At 46.3% G+C, this 20,151-nt stretch overlaps 1 protein-coding gene across 1 annotated transcript; it reads right to left on the minus strand.

The window, feature by feature from the left end:
• Positions 1-13,340: 13,340 nt before the first annotated feature.
• Positions 13,341-19,062, minus strand: KCNE1 (potassium voltage-gated channel subfamily E regulatory subunit 1). The gene is made up of 3 exons (XM_065876478.1): positions 18,997-19,062; positions 17,924-18,018; positions 13,341-13,971 (listed from the first exon to the last, which is right to left on the minus strand). Exon 3 carries the CDS (start codon positions 13,918-13,920, stop codon positions 13,531-13,533), a length of 390 nt encoding a protein of 129 aa, XP_065732550.1. The 5' UTR covers positions 13,921-13,971; positions 17,924-18,018; positions 18,997-19,062; the 3' UTR covers positions 13,341-13,530.
• Between the last annotated feature and the right edge of the window lie 1,089 nt (positions 19,063-20,151).

Here is a 20,151-nt window from a genome sequence, read left to right on the forward strand (position 1 = left end):
CTAAGACATGCTTCCTTGAAGAAAGAAAGAAAGAAAGAAAGAACAGAAAAGAAAGAAAGAAAAAGAGGGAGAGAGGGAGGGAGGGAGGGAAGGGAGGAAGGAAATGGATAAACCATTAGCTACCCTAATAAAGAAATAAAGGACAAAGAACAAATATACAAAATAAGAATTGTGAATGGACTAGCAATAGATATAGAGAAAATCAAAGAAATGATTCCTCAATTCACCTGCTCAATTCTGTGCAAATAAATTTGAAAACTTTGACCAAACTAATGATTTTCTAGGAAAATGTAGATGACCAAAACTGATCCCAAAAGAGATTTTAAAAATCAGAAAATATCGGTTACCATAGAAGATGCTGAAAAACCTGTGAGTCATCCACCCAGAGAAGAATCTGGTTCTGCCGATTTCACAGGTGAATCCTACCAAACCTTTACTGATAAAGAAGGCTGCTTTTAATCAGCTCTAGAGCATGGAGAAGGGAAAAATCTTCCGAATTTTTCTGAGGAAGCCACTACATCGGTGATAACCTAGCCCTATAAAACCACCATGATAAAAGGTAACCACAGACCAGCTTCACTTCTGGATAAAGATGTAAGTATTCTAAGTACAATATTAGTCAATAGACCCCAATAGTACACTAAAAGAATAATACACCACAAACAAATGCAGACATACCAATTATGAAAGAATTGTTTAATATTAGGAATCCATTAACGTGATTTATCACAACAATAGCCAAATAAAATATGTTCATCTTTATAGATGATAGATAGGTATTTGTTCAATTTCAATTCCATCCTGATTTTTGAAATCTTGATAAATAAGACGATAGATATTTCTCTAATATGCTAAATTAAATATATCTGAAGTCAGAAACTGGACTTATGCTTAATGGTGAGACACTACAAGGACATCAATACAGTCAGGAATAAGACACAATCACCCCACAGCTGTCAGAATGGCTGTTAACAAAAAGACAACAGATAATTGTTGGGAAGGGCGTGGAGAAAAGGAAACCTTTGTACCCTGCTGATGGGAAGGAAATTGGTGCAGCCACTGTGGAAAACAGTATGGCAGTTCCTCAAAAACTTAAAAGTAGAACTACGATACAATCTGGCAATTCCACTCCTGGATATTTATCCAAAGAAAACAAAAACATTAATTTGAAAAGATATATGCACTTCTGTGTTCATTGTAGCATTGTTTACAATAGCCAAGATATGGAAGCAACCTACGTGCCCATTAATAGATGAATGGATAAAGAAAATGTGATACACATACACACACACACACACACACACACACACACAAAAACACAGGGGACTATTACTGTGCCATAAAAAAGGACAAAATCTTGCTATTTGTGACAACACGGATGGACCTAGAGGCTATTATGCTAAGTAAAATAAGTCGGAGAAAGTAAAATACTGTATGATTTATGTAGAAAATAAATCAAATATTAATATTAAAATAATACTAATGATATATGTGGAATCTAAAAAACAAAAAAAGAGAGCAAACATAACAAAACAGAATCAAAGTCATAGATACAGAGAATAAACAAGTGGTTGCCAGAGGGGAGGAAGGTGAGTGGATGAGAGAAATAGGTGAGGGAGATTAAGGGGGTCCAAATTTACTGTTAAAAAATAAATGAATCATGGGTATGAAATACACAGTGTGGGGAATACAGTCAATAATAAGTAATATCTTTGTATGTTGATAGATTGTAACTAGATTTATCCTGGTGATCATTTTGAAATATATAGAGATATTGAATCACAATGTTGTAGACCAAGAACTAAAGTAGTTATAGGTCAATTATACTTCAACAACAAACAGACTCATAGAAAAGGAGATCAGATTTGTGATTACCAGAGGTGGGGGACAGGCAAATTGGATGAAGGCAGTCAAAAGGTACAAAATTCCAGGTATAAGATAAATAAGTACTAGGAAGGTAATGTACAACATGATAAATGCAATTAACACTGATACATGTTACATATAAAAGAGAGGAAATCCTAAGAGTTCTCATCAGGAGGAAAAAATATTTTTTTCTTTTATTTTGTATCTATGTAAGATGATGGATGTTCCATAACCTTATGTGGTAATCATTTCATGATGTAAGTAAGGCAAATCGTTGATTATTCTGTACACCTTAAACTTGTATGGTGCTGTATGTCAATTATAGCTAAATAAAACTGGAAGGAAGCTAAAGAAAGAAAAGACACATTCACCCATTATCACCACTGTCATTTAATATTATACAGGAGGAATTATTCGATTCAATTAGACAAGAGGTACTAAAACTGGAAAAGAGAAGGCAAAAATTATCATTGACTGTATGATTAGAAAAATAAAGAGAATCAACTGCAAAACTATTAGCAACTATTAGCAAACTATTAGTAGGATAATTCAGTAAGCTGAGTGGGTACAACATAAATACTAAAAAAAATCAATATCCAAGAATCTATATTAACAGCAATAACTTTGTAAGTATAATTGAAGACAAGATTCTACTTACAATTGGAACCAAAAAAGATAAGACACCTATGAGCACAATAAATGCATAAGATTCATACAGAGAAAATCTTTAAAAAGAGGGACAAAAAGGAAGATTTGACTAAATGCAAATATTTCATATTCTTAGAAAGACTCACTTGTGTAAAGATGATAATTCTTTCCAAATTCATCTATAGATTTAGTGCAATCCCAACAAAAGATCAACAGAGGTTTTTGTTGTTCTCGTTTTGTTTTGTTTTCCAAACTACACTGAATGCCAAGTTTTCAGAGCCCTTACTCCATTTGTTAATGATCTTATTCTTGCCTTTTCCTTTCCAATGATATATTTCGTGTTTTCAGGCCCATATTTCTTTCAGTTTCAACGAATAGAATTCCAACTTTTAGGCTTGAAAAATCGCAGCAAAATCAAAAGGAGAAAATGGTCCTTCTTCCCCTGCAGCTACAGAGGGCAGCAGACAGCATCCTTCATCATAAACACCCATCCTTGCAGGTATCACTGCAACAAATGAATAGGCGAACCCCCAGGATTTCAAGGTTGCCTCTGAGAAAAGTAAACTTGACTTCCCCCAAAGCTATCATTCAAACTGGTCATTTTACTTAATTATGTTGACTCTGGCAGAGATATAAACTGATAACTGTTTCCTCAAAGGAAATATCTTTGTTAACTTTCTTTGTTTGGCCTCCCTCCTCTTTCACCAGAAGCGTGAGGTAAATAAATTTGCTAAATTTCTTATTTAGACAAAGACTTTGAGAGCCTTGCTCCATTCAAATTCACACAGACAAGTTGAGTCTAAAATTTATATGTAAAATTGAACATGCAAGAATAGCCAAGAAAATTATAGGAAAAAAGAAGTAATGAAATATCCCTGCAAGATGTTAAAACATATTATAAAGCCACAGAAATTAAAAGGGCTTGATTCCAGCATATAAACAGGCAGACAGACCAGTAGAACAGAATAAATTCCAGAAATAGATTCAAAAACATTCAGGAAAATAGGATAAAATAAAGAGAATGTTTCAAATCAGTGTAGAAAAGATTGGTTATCTAATAAATGCATGGGACAACTGGGTAACATCTGGGGAAGAGTTAAATTGGATGTCTACTTTGTTATGCCAAAATAAATTCCAGATGGAGCTAAATTATAATTTTAAAAAAATAAAGCTATAAAAGAACTAGAACAAACATGGGAGAGTTATTTTTATAATCTCAGATTGTGGCAGTCTTTCCAAGCACGACACAAAAGTCAGAAGTCACAAAAGACAAGACTGATCAATCCAACTACATAAGCATTAAAAATGCCTTCGTGGGGACTTCCTTGGTGGCACAGTGGTTAAGAATCTGCCTGCCAATGCAGGGGACACGGGTTCGAGCCCTAGTCCGGGAAGACCCCACATGCCGCGGAGCAACTAAGCCTGTGTGCCACAACTACTGAGCCTGCTCTCTAGAGCCCGCGTGCCACAACTACTGAGCCCACGTGCCGCAACTACTGCAGCCCGCGTGCCTAGAGCCTGTGCTCCGCAGCAAAGAGAAGCCACGGCAATGAGAAGCCCGCGCACCACAACAAAGAGTAGCCCCTGCTCGCCGCAACAAGAGAAAGCGTGCGCACAGCAACGAAGAACCAACGCAGCCAATAAATAAATAAATTTATTTTTAAAAAAAAGCCTTCATGGCAAAAGCAAAATACTATCAATCGAGACAAGAGATAAATAAAAGATAAACTTGGGGGAAGCATTAGCAACACATATGGTAAAGTGTCAAATTCGTTAATATTTAAAAGTTTTTCAACGTTAAATAAAAGAGGTCAGCTATTCAACAGAAACATGGTCAAAGCACATGGACAACTAGTCACAGAAAAAGAAGTCCAAGAAAAAAACATTTAAAGAAAGAAAAGAAAAAGAAGTAACAGTGTCTTTTAAACAGAAAAAATATACTCATTCTCACCCATAACAATATAGATGCAAATCAGAATTATAAAGAGATCTCATTTACTACTGGTAGACAAGTAAAGATCATTTGCAAAGTGGGTCTATCCATCCACAGTGTGTTCGCCACGGTATACAAAGCAGTCTGAACAGTGTCTGACACACAGTGACCGCTCATAGAAGTCAGCTTTTATTATTATTATTGAGGATAATTGGGATTATTATAATTTTATAGCACACATACCTTCTGACCACTCAGTCATCTTCTGGGAATTTGGGGGACTTAGGTGTGATGTGAGCATATTTCCAGGACATATGTACAGGTCTGGTCATTGCAAGCAAGAGATTGGAAACCTTAGTCTAAATGTCCATCAAGAGAGGACTGGTAAGGACGGTACGGAAATCCACGCGATGGGATCCTAGTCAAGCATTAAAAGGAATGAGGCAGATGTTTGTGTACTGAAGAGGAACAGTCTTCAAAATCTTGATAAGTAGGAAAAAAATAAGCATGATGTAGATTGGTGTGTTGTCCACCGTTTGTATATAAAAGCTGTATATTCTTGTATATGCAAAGAATATTTCTAAAAAGAGACCTAAGAATCCTTTTATTGTCCTCTGGGCAGTTTCCTTTTAAATGATTTGTTTGTTTGTTTTTTACTATGTGTCTGTTACCTATTGAAAAGGCAAATCTATTTTTTTAAGAGTGAGGAGTTTGCAATGAACACATCAACTCTTTACATGGAATCAGCTGTTTCTATGCTAGTATGTTTGAAAGTCTTGCTTCCAAACATTTTAAATCCAATCCCCTAGACGTCCATCTCTGTCCCTGATTTGCATCTTCTTGTAGAAATGTTCCCTTGTGTAAGAGAAATAGCCTGCCTCACAAGAGAGAATCACAAGAGGTGTGAAAACTATGTATGTGCAACTTGCCCTGACTTTATTGCAAAAGCCCTTTGAAATTCAGTGATTCATTCTCCCTCTGATTCTGTGTCCCCGGTAATTACTGATTCAGTAGTTCAGTGTAGGCTGTCCTGATGCTACCACCACTAGACATTCTCTCTCCAAGGGGCTCCAAGAGGCCCCTGACGACTCTGGACTCCGGGATTCTTGCGGGGCAGGGCTCCGAGGTACCCATGGATGCTCTGCCACCCTGTGGCGAGAGGTTGCTATAACAAGCAGGCCATCCCCAGGGAGCTGCCGCAGACGGATTCCCTGGGTGACCAGTTCAAGGGTTTTCAATAGAGGGCGCTGATGAGACAGCCACGCGGGAGCTGCTCGTGTTTTCTAGAACAATGGTTAGATACGTGGATTTCACACATAATGCACACAAAAGCATTAAAAAAAATTGTAAAGTACATAACTCAATAGTCATTGATTTTTTTTTAAAAATCCAATTCTGGTATTCCATGCTTAACAGACAAAACTTGGAAGAACCGGGCCTGCCTCAGTTTGACCCCAGAGAGTGCCTACTGCCTCTCACCCGTGGCTCCTGTACTTGCATGCTCCAGAATGTGCATCCCCTGAGCCCTATGGTGCCAACATTACCAAGTATGGCCAAGTCATCAAAAAAATTCAGGATCGTTCTAGAACAGGGGTCAGCCTCCTTTGTTTCCGTAAAGGACTAAACAGTCAATATTTTTGGATTTGTGTTTCAATATGATCTCTGTCACAAGAACACAACTCTGCCTCTGTAGCAGGAATGCAACCTTACACAATATGTAAATAAATATGTGGTTGTGTTACAATAAAACTTTATTTACAAAAACAGGGGAATTCCCTGATAGTCCAGTGGTTAGGACTCAGCACTCTCACTGCCGTGGCCCGGCTTCAATCCCTCGTTGAGGAACTAAGATACAGCAAGCCCTGCGGCGTGGCCAAACAAACAAACAAACAAAAAACACCCCAAAACAGAAACAAAAACAAAACCAAAAAAATAGGTGGTTGGCCAGGTTTGGTCTGTGGGCCATAGTTGGCCAAACCTTAGTCTAGAAGGTTCCTCCTGTCTCTCTTTTCCCGACTGGACCCCGACTGATCATCCACAAAATAAGTGATAAAGTCCGCGGTTGAAGGATGAGAATATGCAGTGAAAACATCACTTGAGAAAAATCACAACTGGGTTTACGGTAGCAACTGGGGTGGTGTCCTAAATCTGATGGCTGATGTCCTTATAAGAAGAGAAGACACACACACAGAGCAGAAGACCAGGTGAGACAGAGACAGCGGTTGGAGTGACATGACCACAAACCAAGGAGCCACCAGAAGCTGCAAGAGGTGGGAAGGGTCCTCCCCCAGAGCCCCAGACGGAGCAAGGCCCTGCTGACACCCAGACTCTGGACTCTGGCCTCTAGAACCACGAGAGGATACCTTTCTGTTGTTTCAAGCCACCAATTTTGTGGTCATCGTTTATGGCAGCCACAGGAAATTAATATGATCGCCCACTGAATTCTCACAGAAAAGCTATGTTTAAAAAGCAGTTAGGGGGCTTCCCTGGTGGCGCAGTGGTTGAGAGTCCCCCTGCCGATGCGGGGGACGCGGGTTCATGCCCTGGTCCGGGAAGATCCCACATGCCGCGGAGCGGCTAAGCCCGTGCGCCACAACCACTGAGCCTGTGCTCTAGAGCCCGTGAGCCACAACTACTGAGTCCACGTGCCACAACTACTGAGCCTGCGCTCCAGAGCCCCTGAGCCACAACTACTGAGCCCGTGAGCCACAACTACTGAGCGTGTGCTCTAGAGCCCACGTGCCACAACTACTGAGCCTGCACTCTAGAGCCCGTGAGCCACAACTACTGAGCCCGTGCACCACAACTACTGAGACCTGTGGTCTAGAGCCCGTGAGCCACAACTACTGAAGCCCGTGTGCCTAGAGCCCGTGCTCCGCAACAAGAGAAGCCACTGCAATGAGAAGCCCGCGCAACTGCAAGGAAGAGCAGCCCCTGCTCACTGCAACTAGAGAAAGCCCGCATGCAGCAACGAAGACCCAACGCAGCCAAAAATAAATAAATGAAACTAATTAATTTATAAAAAAACACCCATGGAGGGGGGGCCCTGGACAAGCAACCACTTTCCCCATTCCTCCTCCCTGTGACAATATCTGAACGGGGTCACTTAGGTTACTGTCACCCCAAATTTGCTCATCCTCTTCCATGAGAGCATGAATGGTCACAGGCCTGGAATGGAAAGGGGCTGAGGTCTGGGTGAGAGATGGTTTCCCAATGGCTGGAAAGGATGATGAAGAGATTCCTAGAAAGGGGGTGGGCAGGTTCCAGCACAGAGGAAGGGAGAAGGGGTCCTAGCAACTTCCTGAGGACTCTGAGCCCCCAGGGCCCCTGCTCAGAGGAGGGGCCTCCCAAGGCCCCTCCAGAGGCCTGCTTCTCTCTCTCCCTCCTGTTTCGTAATGATGACCATGGTGGGCTCCGTCCTGCTGAACTTGATGAGTGAGTAGAAGTTTAGCCTCCAGAGAATGTCTGAAGCCCACCCGGAGAACCTCGCCGGCCCCAAGCAGGCACCCACCCGGCTCCAGGTGCTCAGGGCTCCATGTGCATTGGAAATTCTCAACCTGACCACCAGGGGGCAGCCACACCCAGGGCGCCTTCCTCTGCCCGTGGAGACTGGCAGACAAAACCCTGTATTTCTGGAAATATCTAGGACACCTGGCATTATTGACCTTAAGCAGACACACCGAGGAAACTGAGGGCCAATTGCTCTAAGTCCTTGACTCCTTTTTGTATTTGTATTTAGATTTGTTTGTGTACCCAATGAATCAGTTAAAGAATTTACCACCCCTTCTCAGTCCATCCTTAGCTTTCTGTACATTTCTTTTGTCCTCAAGCTCTCGTAGCCTTTGGCTATCTCCCTTAATCTGATTTAGTATTTACTTCTCATTTTTTTTTTTTTAGTATTTATGTGCCCATAGAGAAGCCATCTACTGATGTGGATGTAAGATCGGGCATCCTCTGGAGAGAGACACGCATTAACACACAAGTCACACACAGGCTTGTCTGGAGATTCAGAGATTGTGGAATCCCTAACAGTTTTCTCTGCCTGTCAGCTTATTTCTAATTCTTGTTATGGCTACTATCGAATTACCACAGTGTCCTGAGGGGAAACTGAAATTCAGAGCCAGGGCAAAGACGATATTTCAAGCCATATTATCAGAATTCGCAATTGGCTTCTTTCTGGCTCAGTTTGCCTTTTTCTTTAAATGGCCCAGCTCAGATGCTGGACTACCTTCTGTCTCTTTAAGCAGACATCTAGGTATACAGTGCAGACGGTATTAGGATACTTTTTATTTCAGGCAAGGCTTTATGGGGTCCCTGCTGCAGCAAGGGGGAGGGAGAACAAACAATAGGTTCCCTTGCTGGTTTGCTCGCTGAGGTGAGGCGAGCTTGTTCCTTATATGCGGTGAGAATAAGGGTGTGTCCAGGGGTCAGGGCGGAGTGGTGGCTTAGGTGCTTTGCCCACCCCTGAGATGGTGTTGCAGGCAGGAGGCATGCACAGTGCCCTGGACCCCCTGCTTGTGGGCTCTTCAAAATTGACAGTTGAGTGTTTTAGTCTCTTTGTATCTTTTGTCCAGAATTTGCCCTAACTGTACATGCATGCAGTTATACTTAGCTCATACAGTTTCTTTGTATTTGGTTGCCTGAGGAGAGGTGTGTCCAGGTGCAAGTACTACAGCACTGCAGCAAAGGGTCAGCCTGTCTCATTCCCCCCCCGAGAGACCCTACACCCTTATTCTTAAGGGGTAAGGGGCCGAAGGTCTCTTCTTCTGAAACTTCTTCCTGCTGGATGGGGGCCACAGACCCTAGCCTATCCTAGAGGTATAGAAGTCCCTCACTGACTGTTCCAAGGACCTGTAGTGACTGTCCTCTGGAATTGGCTGAATTCCTTGAGCCATCATGAGCCTTACTTCAAACTGTTGGAGCCTAAAAGACACAAACTAAACCAAACGGTTAAACAAACAAGGGCTAAAAAGGAGAACAAGAATAGCCATTAAAGGGCCCAGAAAGGGAGGGAACGAGGAGGACCCTTTTGGAGAGTAAATTGTCTGATATTCCTAAATGATATCCCGTAAAGGATGATCAAGTCGGGTTAGTACGCATGAGAATAAAATCAGAGCCCCGTCATTCCTTCCCCACCTCACAGACCCCCAGGAACCCCTGGCTTGTCAGAGAGGACAGAAGTTAGGGGAGCACACCTCCTGCTGGCTTCCTCCTTCAGGCAAGCGATGACCTTGGGTGTGTCCTTGAACCTTGCTGAGCCGCAGTTTCCTCAGCAGTGAAGTGACAGCCATGGTCTAGTTAAACCTCAGGGAGCTTGCTCTCCAAGGCCAACTGTCTGGTGAATTGCATGTGGGGGGCATATCTAATCTGGAGCCATTCGCCTAGCCAGGCTGCGCGCCTCCAGGAGAGGTGAGGTGCCATGTCATTCTTCGTATTGGCTAGTGTACCCCAGTCCACGGTCAGCCCTCAGTCTTGTAGACAAGCCTGGTTTGTCTGCTCATAGAGTGGATCCACCTCTCCAGGGCGGACTCCACAACTGGTTCCAAGAATCTGCAGAGCAAAATTGGAGCCGTAATGCCCTCTTCTATACTGACAGAGGGTGAGGGGCCTGCCATCTGAATGGGACGTGCCAGGTAAAGACAGCCCGATGCGGCATCCTTTCAGAGGGCTGGGATCTGAGGGTCCACTGGCCAGGCCCACACCTGGGTTGCTGCCACTGATTCCACCTGCCTCTGCCACCACGGCGGGCAGTCCTTCAGATGCAGGTTCCCCTCCCTGACTCTGGTTTCTATCAAGTGTGGCCTGGGGCTGTCCCGGAGCTATTCTTTCTCCTTAAAGCGGAGGTTGTAAATCAGTGGTCTTTGAGCAGAATTCAGTTCAAGGTCATAGCCTGTTTGGCCCACACATTAAAAAGAATAAAATTGAATTAGTTGCCCACATTCAAAAATCAGGAAATTTCAAATAAATATCCAGACTTCCCCGGTGGTCCAGTGGTTAAGACTTTGCCTTCCAATGCAGGAGGCGTGGGTTCGAACCCTGGTTGGGGAACTAAGATCCCACATGCCGTGGGGTGCGGCCAAAAACTTTAAAAAAACATCAAATAAATATCACAAGTGCATCAAGAGTCTGCCCAAGCTGCTGGCTGGCTGGGGACGTCTGGGATTCCCAGGTGGGGAAGGTGGGCAGCCTCCCACCCCCTTAGCAGGAGGCTTGGGTAATAGGGGAAGGGGCGCTCTGCAGTCTGCCTGCAGCTCCACCTGGGGCTTTGCTCCCTTGTTTTCTACTTGTAGGATCAGGGGTGTCTACGGCAGAGTTGAACCACGGGCAATCATACTTCCTTATTCCAGAGCCCCCCAAGAACCCACATCCACTTTCTAAAAGGATCGTAGTCATGTTAACAAAACACACACTACACATCGTGATAAAAGACTCTAATTTTTTAAAAAGATGTTTTTAATACCTCAAAAGGCATGCTGTCCTATTCAGTGGACACATAAAATATTGAGCACAAAGCATTGAGATTCTAGTTTGAAAGGGCTTAGCACAGTGCCTGGCTCCTAGTAAGCATTCTACGGATGCTCACCCAAAATTTTAAATGTGGTAACAAGCATTTGAACATGTGTGGCTTATAAGAGGTTTGAGGGGTGTGGGGAAGTGAGCTGAAAGCCTGGTGCTTCAAGGACGGGGAGGACTAAAGCCCGTGGGATCTCCCTCTGCCTTAAAGGGGCAGGAACCTCATGGGGGAAGTGAACCGGTGATAAAGAACTAGTCTGTGTGCCTGGACTACCCAAGTCTGCCTGCCGCTGTGAATCATGTTGTGGACCACGTGCGCTCTGGGTTCCTCTCCAAACTCCCGGGCCCAGCCTGCTTTCCTTCACTAGGGGCCAACTGTGTCTGCCACAGCAGGGAAGTCACACGTGGCCAGGAGATGCCAGCAGTCATAGGTGGGCTTCCAGGGGCCCAAGAACCCCCGAGATTGTGGGTAAAATGTGTCTGTGTGCAATCTGGGGAGATCATAGCTTTCATTAGATTGTCAAAGGACTCTGACACAAATAACCACTGGTCTCAAGGACTGTAGTAACTCTGCCAGGCTTCTGTCCAAGGGATGTCCCATTGGGAGCCCGGCCCCCAAGCCCACAAAGGAATCACTGTCTATTACGTGAAGCAAGGACTGGGCCCCATTCGTCTATTGGAGGATGGCCAGCGATGCTTACGTGTTGCTTCTAATTTATATTATGTGCAGGTTTCTAACAAGTATGTTTTATTTAAGTATTCCACCCTCTTAAGCAATGCCTAGGCAGGTGAGTGTTCAGGACGGCGCAGGTGACCGAGGGCAGCCGGGGAAGAAGGCTGAGACCCAGGTCACACGTCCTCTGAGTCCCTCAGGCCAGGCCATGCTCACGAGGCTCCTTCCACTGCCATGAGCAAGTCCCTGGTACCGTCTGCCTCCACCCCTGAATCCCCTTCCCAGCTCTCAGTTGGGAGGGACGTTTCCAAGGGAATCTCTGTCTTGTGAGGAGAAGGGCCAGGAGGAAAGCACTGTTTCTGGAGGGGTGGTCAGGGCAGAGGCGCTGTGTGAGCTTCCCAGGGCTGCTGGAGCAAACTAGCCCAGCCTGAGTGGCTTTGAGCAAGGGAAACCCCTTGTCTTCCTGTTCTAGAGGCCAGAGGTCTGAAATCACAGGATCTCAGGGCCCTGCTTCCTCTGAAAGCCATCCGGGAGAATCCTTCCTTTCCTCTCCCAGCTTCCAGTGGTGGCCCTCAGTCCTTGGTGGTCCTTGGTTTGCAGCGGCACCACTCCTATCTCTGCCCAAATTTCCCTCTTCTTATAAGGATGTCAGTCACATTGGATTAGGGCCCACCCCAATGACCTTACCTTCCTTGATCACATCTGCAAAGACCTTATTTCCAGATAAGGTCACATTCACAAGTTAGGACTTGAAGGGTTAAGAGGATCTTTTGGGGGGGTCACAATCCAACCACGATGGGCACATTACCTCAGAAGGCCCTGCCACCTCAGTCCCGTGTGTTGCCCCTTTGCCCACACCCACGCCTTCCCCTGAGCTCTTGAGGTGGTGGATGCAACCCTCCCTCCTGCCACGAAAACTGAGTACTTTCCCCTTGGTACACATTCTGAAGCAGGAGTTTTTTCCTTCTGCATCTCAACTGCGCTACGTGAGTAGGTAGTGTGTGTGTCCTTGAGTATCTGTGTGTGTTTCTCTGTATGTTTCTGTGTGCACGTGTGTGCCTCTGGGTATGAGCGTGTGTTTGGGGGGTGTGTGTGTGAAGGGTGGGCATGGGGGGGAAGAGGAGGCAGGAGAGGAAGGGGAGGATAGAGCCACCATGGTGAGGGTACGAGTGAAAAGGGCGGAGTAAGTCTTGTCCCGTAGCAAGTGGGGAAGTGTGCTTGCAACGAATATGGAAACATTATGTCTTGGGTCTCAGTCCCATAAGGAAGGCGTATTCCTTAGGATTTTGATTCTGTTACTTTAACAAAAAACAAAATCACACTGGCCCAAGGAAGATCGGAGTTAGTTTCCCTTTCCTCTAAAGTCTGAGCTGGTGATTGACCAGACCCTGCCCCATGCCATGGCCCAGGGGCGCAGACTCTTATTGCTGTACCATCTGTGAATACACTGTCCATTTCCAGAGTCAAAACTGGCTCACCACCTGATCCATGTCCCAGCCGCGGGGAAGGGGGAGAGGGGAGTGGAGGACACATCCTTTCCTTTTCAAGGCTCACTGGGAAATTGCCCTCATCATTCCCACTTCAACTGGCCATAACTTCATACAGAGGACGTTGCTAGCTGCAAGGAAGTCAGGGAAAGACAGCTGTTATTCTCAGAGCCCGTGATCTCAGGGATTTTGCTGAAATTAACGAGGCAGGCACACACACTGGGGAGCGGCTCACAGCCTATTATAGAAGGAAAGTGATTTTAGAAATATAGTGTTACTAATCCACCTTTCACCCCTTATGATAGAAAAAAAAACCGAATTATACTCATGCAGGAAAGAATATAAGGAACATGTAATTGGAAAAATCAGATCATCAGGGAGGCTTTGTCCAATTCTGACCAGTCTCGGGGTCAGGATGACAGCTTCATCTCAGGAAGGTATGCAGTGGGTCGTTCTACAGCCAGCTGGTTTTCAATGACATAACACGCCCTGCAGCTCTCCAGAATCCGGGCCTGGAAGTACGCCTTGTCCTGCCCCTGCCAGGTGTCAGACTCGATGTACACGTTGTACGGGTCATGGGAGTGCTCCAGTTTCTTGGAGCGGATGTAACTTAGCATGATGCCCAGGGTGAAGAAGCCGAAAAAGCCAAGCACCATGAGGATGTACAGTGCCGCCAGCTTGCCGTCATCATGGCCCAGGGACCTGCGGGCCAGGTTGGATGTGTTGTTGCCCGGTTGAACTGTCCCCTGCCACAGCTTGGTCAGCAAGGGTGTCACAGCTGTGGCGTTAGACAGGATCATCCTGGGAGTCAAGGTTTCACTGTGGGAGAGTGAACTTCCCAGGCAAACTTTCTAAAAGAAAAGTGCAACCTGAAATCAAAAAATATGTATTGGCCCAACCCCCACCCCCACCCCAACACACACACCACACAGTTTTTAAAAATCTCAGTAAGAGGGGTGCCCTACCAGAGTATGATGGGGGAGTACCCGGTCATGGTGTGTGCCACCTGGGATCTACATAATGCCCTCTCTTGACTGATCAAGTGATAAATTGATTCACTTTTATTTCTATTCACCACCCCCACTCCCTGCCTCCATAGGTGAGCGCCAGAACGAGTTCCCTTAATACACACATTGTGTCGTACGTGTGCCTTTTAATTTATACGCCATGGGCCAAATTGTTCTCTCCAGCAAGTCATATGTTCAAGCCCTAACCCCTAATGCAGTTGAACCTGGAGGTAGGGTCTTTCAGAGGTAACTAAGTTAGATGAGGTCATAAAGGTAAGGTCCTAATCTGATAGGACGGTGGCCTTATAAGAGGAGGAAGACAGACCTTGCTCTGGGTTCCTGTCTGGCATTGGGACTTTTCAAATCTTCTCAGGTGATCCTACTTTGCACTCAAGCTTGAGAACCACTGAGCTATGATGTGGGTCCTTAGCAAATTAACCAATCAGTCTTTTGTGCTACAGAGTACCCGGAAGAATTATATAAGAAGAGAAATAATAACTTCATAGCATAATTTTCCAATCCTGTTTGTTTTTCAGATTTTCTTTTTCGGTCTTGCATGTCCCTGAGAAAATCTGAACAGGAATTGCGGAAAGAAATTCTCAAGTCATCACCATGACCTCAGCTGTCCCTGTCCTAACTCACAATGGCACCTCAACATTATGGTAAGCCAGTCGTAACTTTATGCTGGACCAGAAAAGCCAAGTTACTTAACTGCCTTTCAAATAACAACTCTGCATTTTTAACAAAAAATCTTTTGCTGACTTTACACTTAATTTATTGTATCGCTTTTACTAAATGCCTTCTATGCCCCCAAGGCCTGCATGCTGGGTCATGTGGTGTTTTTGCGTATTGAGTCACAAAATGAGTTTGGCAACGTCCTCTAATAATCAGCATGGTGTAAACGACACAGAACCCAATCCGCACAACAGCTGTGGGTTCGTGTCCCATTCTCCAAGTTCACATCCATTATAATGCCAAAGCACTGCCCAGTGGCCACAGTTAGGACTGTTGGACTCAAATGGATGTGGAGACCGGCTGATCCAACGGTCTTAACTTCATAGAAAACTGGTTTCCACAGAGGTGAGCTGACTTGCCCAAGGTCACGTCTCCGATCAAAAATACAACTAAACTTTAATCTCTTAGCCATGGACACACATTTTATTAGCATAGAAAAAGGAGTTCTCAGGACCTTGCAGAGAGAAGGCAGATCTGTATTTAAGCTCAAAGGGACCAAGGAGCCGGCTACTTTTATCAGGTAAAACTGAGTCTACCTAATTGGGAACTGGCTTCTGACCTACATATGCCATCAGAAGAGCTCTCTGCCCCACCGGCGAGAACCACAGCTTTTTGTAGCTCGCACAGGGAATAGGGGGCTGGAGGAGGAAGAAGCAGCAGGAACCAGGGAGGTCCAGCTCCAAACACAACCAGTTTGATGCTCAGCCTGGGCTAAACATTCTCAAACTGGCTTTACTGGGCCCAGAAAGAAGGAAGTGGGGTGGGGGTCTAGAAGTTTCTGCTTCTGCCTGGGTTTGAGACTCTTCAGTAGGCATAAACACTGCCCCCAACGAAGGTTAGTGCAATTTTTTTCCGTCAAAGCTGAGTCCCAGAGCTGCTGGTCTACTGAGAATCACTCAGGATTCGGGACTGTGGACAGCCGAGCTGAGCTGCAAATGGACAGCAAGCATGCCTCCAGCACCCCGGGATCCTGTGAACGCTCCAACTGTACCCAGGGGAGAGGGGGAATTAGGTGATGTCACGCTGTTCCCGGCACACATGGCCCCTTCTGCCTTTCTCCCAGGAGTTCCAGATCCGTCTCATATCAGCACCCATAACAGGCTTTTAGAACAGATTTCCTAGTACCGCACCTCTCATTCTTTCTTACGCATTTACTAAAAGGGCAAGGCTTTCGTGGCTGACTCCAAGTTCTCTACTGAGAGGGACAGATTCTGGGGGCAAGTCAGGGGAAGAGGAATGTCAGGGTTCCCGAGTTCCAGCCCTGGCTCAGTCCTAGCTACTCCTCGCGGCTCCCAGACGGTACCGTAGCTTGCTTATCTAGGTGGGATGGGGATGACATTCCTGCCATTCTTGTCAGCATTTCCTCGGAAGAGCATCCAGTTTTGAAATCAGCACTTTTTGTTTCAGGAAGCAGAATTAGGGTAGAAACAATTACGGATAAGCTTAATTTGGGGGAATATGATCTTACTGAGTCAGGAATTCTGTGAGCCAATTTTCCTTGGAAATACCTGTCAACTGTCTTCATCTTTATCGAAACACAATGTCCAAACTCTGGAGATATATTTACCTCCTAGCAGCAAAGAGGGGCCCAGACTCTTCCAGGCAGTCAGCGGGCTTTGTCTTGGGCTTCTCACCTTCCTCTCTCCCGGGAGAGGAATAACTAAGGTGGCCAAGGTCTCAAACAGTCAGGGTGTAACCTGTACAGAGGCACCGCATTTGACTGTCCTCAAAGATCTGTAAAGGGCTTTCTGCCACCTCCCTGCTGGATGTGCAGTGTGGTTCTTGAGTCTGGTCACAGGGCTAAGAGCGTCCCAGACCTCTCCGTGGGTGGCAGAGAGGAGCTCTGGGGTGTGAAGGGTGGAAATGTGAACCAGGGAGCTGATGAGAGGGACCCGGTCAAACTCAACATGGGAAAAAGGATGAGCATTTTGGCATGGAGAATGGATGGCAGCAGGATTCCCAGACTCTGGGAAGGGAGCTGAAGTCACATAGAAGGAAGAATCTCACCCTCAGCAAATTAAATGAATTTGGGGAGCCCCAGTTTCCTCATCTGAAAACTGGGGATGATGGGATGACTGGGGAGGCATGAAACAAGCCCACAACCTTCCTATCTCTTGCTTTTGCTGCTCTCTCTGCAAAGAGAGTCATGACCACCATGTCTGCCTGCCAAAATTCTACTGGTCCTCCAAAAGCGCCCTCCTGTGCCAACCTGTGAAGCCGCTTCCAGATGTCCCGTCCCCTCCTTTGAGCCCTCATAGTACCCAGTCTGTACCGCTCAGATTCTAAGCTGTGTTGTAATCATTTATGGGCTCGTCTATGCATTTCCAGGAGCTCAGGAGGATCAGAGACCGTATCGTTCGCCTTGTCCTCACTCCAGCCCCCAGAATGGGTCCATATGGGTTTGCTGAATTAAATTAAATTTAATAATGAAAAGTATTAAATTCAATACAACTACAACGTGAATGTGAGAGCAAATAATCAACAAAGTAGAATACACTCTGGAAAGAGCTTGGTGTAACCAAATGAAAACCTCTTTCAATGTAGTCTGTTTTGATATAATAAAATTTAAATTATTTTTATGTATATTTATTTTATTAGCATTATTTATTTTGTGTATTAAATTTTATATTATTAATATAGTTATGTATAACTATATTAATAACTATATATGTCTGCAACCCACCTTATTCCTAAAAAGGTTCAAAGCCATCAATAATTGTTAATAATACAGCATAATTTTCACTCATCCTCCCCAATTCCCGTAACTCTTATCTTGCCCTCCTTTTTATCCATAGTACTTGATCACCTGCACCTAGTATAGTTTTTCTTATTTATTCTGTGCATTGTCTATTGTTTGTTTTCCCTATCAAAATGTAAGCTTTTGAGGGCAGGGATCTTTGCCTGTGTTGTTCCCACGTATCCCGAAGACCAGAACAGTGTCTGGCATGTGGCGGGAGCACAGTAAATATTCACAGATACAGGCATGCATGCATGGATGCATGAGTGAGTAAATGTCCCACTCAACTACGGGAAAGCCCGAACCACACAGAAACTGTCTCACCAGCTCTGCCTTCAGAGACTTAAGATGACAGGAGTGAATCCCTCTGATGTCTTCACAGGGTACTTTATTTTCAAAACAATCCACTTTTGAATAACCTGTCAAAAGCAAGACATACCTGAATATTCTGGAAACTGAGAATGCCTTCCTCAGACCCATCCTCAGCTCATCTCTGATGAGCAGCAGGAAACAGAGCAGAGCCAGCGGAGGGGTTTTGCCCCCTGGTTAGAAACCCATAGATCAGAGTCAACAGCGCCTTCTAGCAATTCACTCATCACATGAATTAAAGCAACGGTGTGATCACAGCAAAGTTCCCCACCATGGTGACCGTAAGTGACAACTGTGGTTATTGACAAGGCCCTTCCTCAATGGAGCTGGAAGCTCCTTCTTAACCTAAAAGTGGACTCAAACAGTTCACATACAGCAGTCTGAAAAATCGAGGGTCGGGGGCAGGGGGCGGGGATGGGGCGGGGCGGAGTAACGTGATATACTCAGCACATAACACGTGACGGCTACTGGGTCAACTTCTGAAAGTTCCACATTTTCCCCAGTTACTACAATCAAGATCAGATACCAGTAACGTTCTGCGTGTCCCATGCCTCTTCCCTGGGGAGATGCCAAGGCCCAAGAAACTTTTCTGGTCCAAAGAAAACCCACAAAAGATTCCCTTTGAGGCCGGGTGCGTTTGCAAATACTGCCCCATCTGGAGGTCTTTGAAACCAAGCGGGGGGCTGGGATCATGGGCGGTTTTAGTTTTCTTTGGATGCTTTTAAGTATTTTCCCAATTTTCTCCAGGAACGACTGTAATTTAATAATAATGGGAAAATGTTGTCGTTGTTTGGTGCTGAGATGATTTTCTAGGCATGCGTTCTAGAAGTGTAGAAGGCAGAGGGGAAGGAGGCGTGAGGCCGAGCCGCCTATTCTGTCTCCCACTAAGGGGGTCGCGGCTCCTCCTGCCTGGGGGCGCCCGCTGTGGCCCAGGGGCTGAGACTGGGTGCCTGGAGCCCGCTCAGGGTCGCCGGCCTGGGGCATTGAGCGCCGGTCGAGGAGCCGGGAGGCAGGAGCCCTTGACTTACCAGGTCTGGGGCGCGGAGAGAGCCGGGAGCGCAGCGGGGTCCAGGGCAGCCAAGCGCAGGGCACCGACAGCCGCGCCCCAGGCGGAGCGCTCCGCGGGCAAGTGCGCGGCGGGGCGGGCGGGGCCTCCGGAGCCAGAGGGCGCCCCGCCCCGTCCCCGCGCGTCCCCGCAGAGCCGGCGGCCCCCGGGCCACCCCAGGCCATCCCGGGGCGCCCCCCGGATGCTCCGCACCCTGCGTCTCCAGCAAGCGCTCTGTCACGCGGGGTAAGCGCAGAGCCGGCAGAGAGTCTGTATAAGAACTGCCAGCCAGCCAGCCAGATATACCTTCCTGAGGAGCTCGGCACTGGCAGGCGAGAAGCCTCAGTGGCCAAAAGAAGTCCGTCCCGGAGAACCCCACTGTCGGCCAAGCACTCGCCAAACACCCCTTCACACATCTCCAAACAAGAACTTCAAATCAGCTCAAAACCACAGCAGACTCCTTTTAGCTGCGTCCTGAACCCCAGCAGTGACCATGCATCTATCGGCAAGCATTTATTGAGCACCTACTGACAGGTGTCCTGTCCTGAGCTGGGGGTGCAGCTGTGGACCAGACAGACAGGGGTCCCCGTGTGCAGGTGTCAGTGGTTGGAGCCACCCATGCGTTGGCACCCCAGCTCCGAAGTTCCTGGGGCAGTGGGAACAGCCTTTCAGGCCGCCAGGAGCAAACTGAGCCTCGGCCCCAGGAACCTCCAGGGAAATTTCACAGCTGCTGCCTACCAGCTTGTGGGGGTTGGTAGGGGGGTGGCGAGCGTGAGACGGGCAATTCCCAAACGACAGTCCTGTGAAAGCACTGGGCAATAAGGTCCAGGCTTGCGGTCTACAGGCAAGCAACAGAGAAATTAGATTCCTGACCTAGAGATAGAAGACATTTTCTCGGACCCCCCTAGTCTTCCTGGGCCAGTCACTTCTGCTTGAGCCTCCGCCTGGGGGTTCTCTTGGGGAGGAGGCCACTGAAGGCTGTGGGAAGGGGTCCATTGGATGTGGCACTTTAGGACGCAGCCCAGCTAGCACAGGCAGAGCTGGCACTCCCCTGCACTACGGGTGCTAGTCTAAATAAACCCACACAGCAACTCTGGAAAGTTCTAAAATGTCCATAGCCTTGATGTGTACTTATACT

Source organism: Phocoena phocoena, chromosome 4, assembly GCF_963924675.1.
Source record: "Phocoena phocoena chromosome 4, mPhoPho1.1, whole genome shotgun sequence".
Lineage (NCBI taxonomy): Eukaryota > Metazoa > Chordata > Mammalia > Artiodactyla > Phocoenidae > Phocoena > Phocoena phocoena.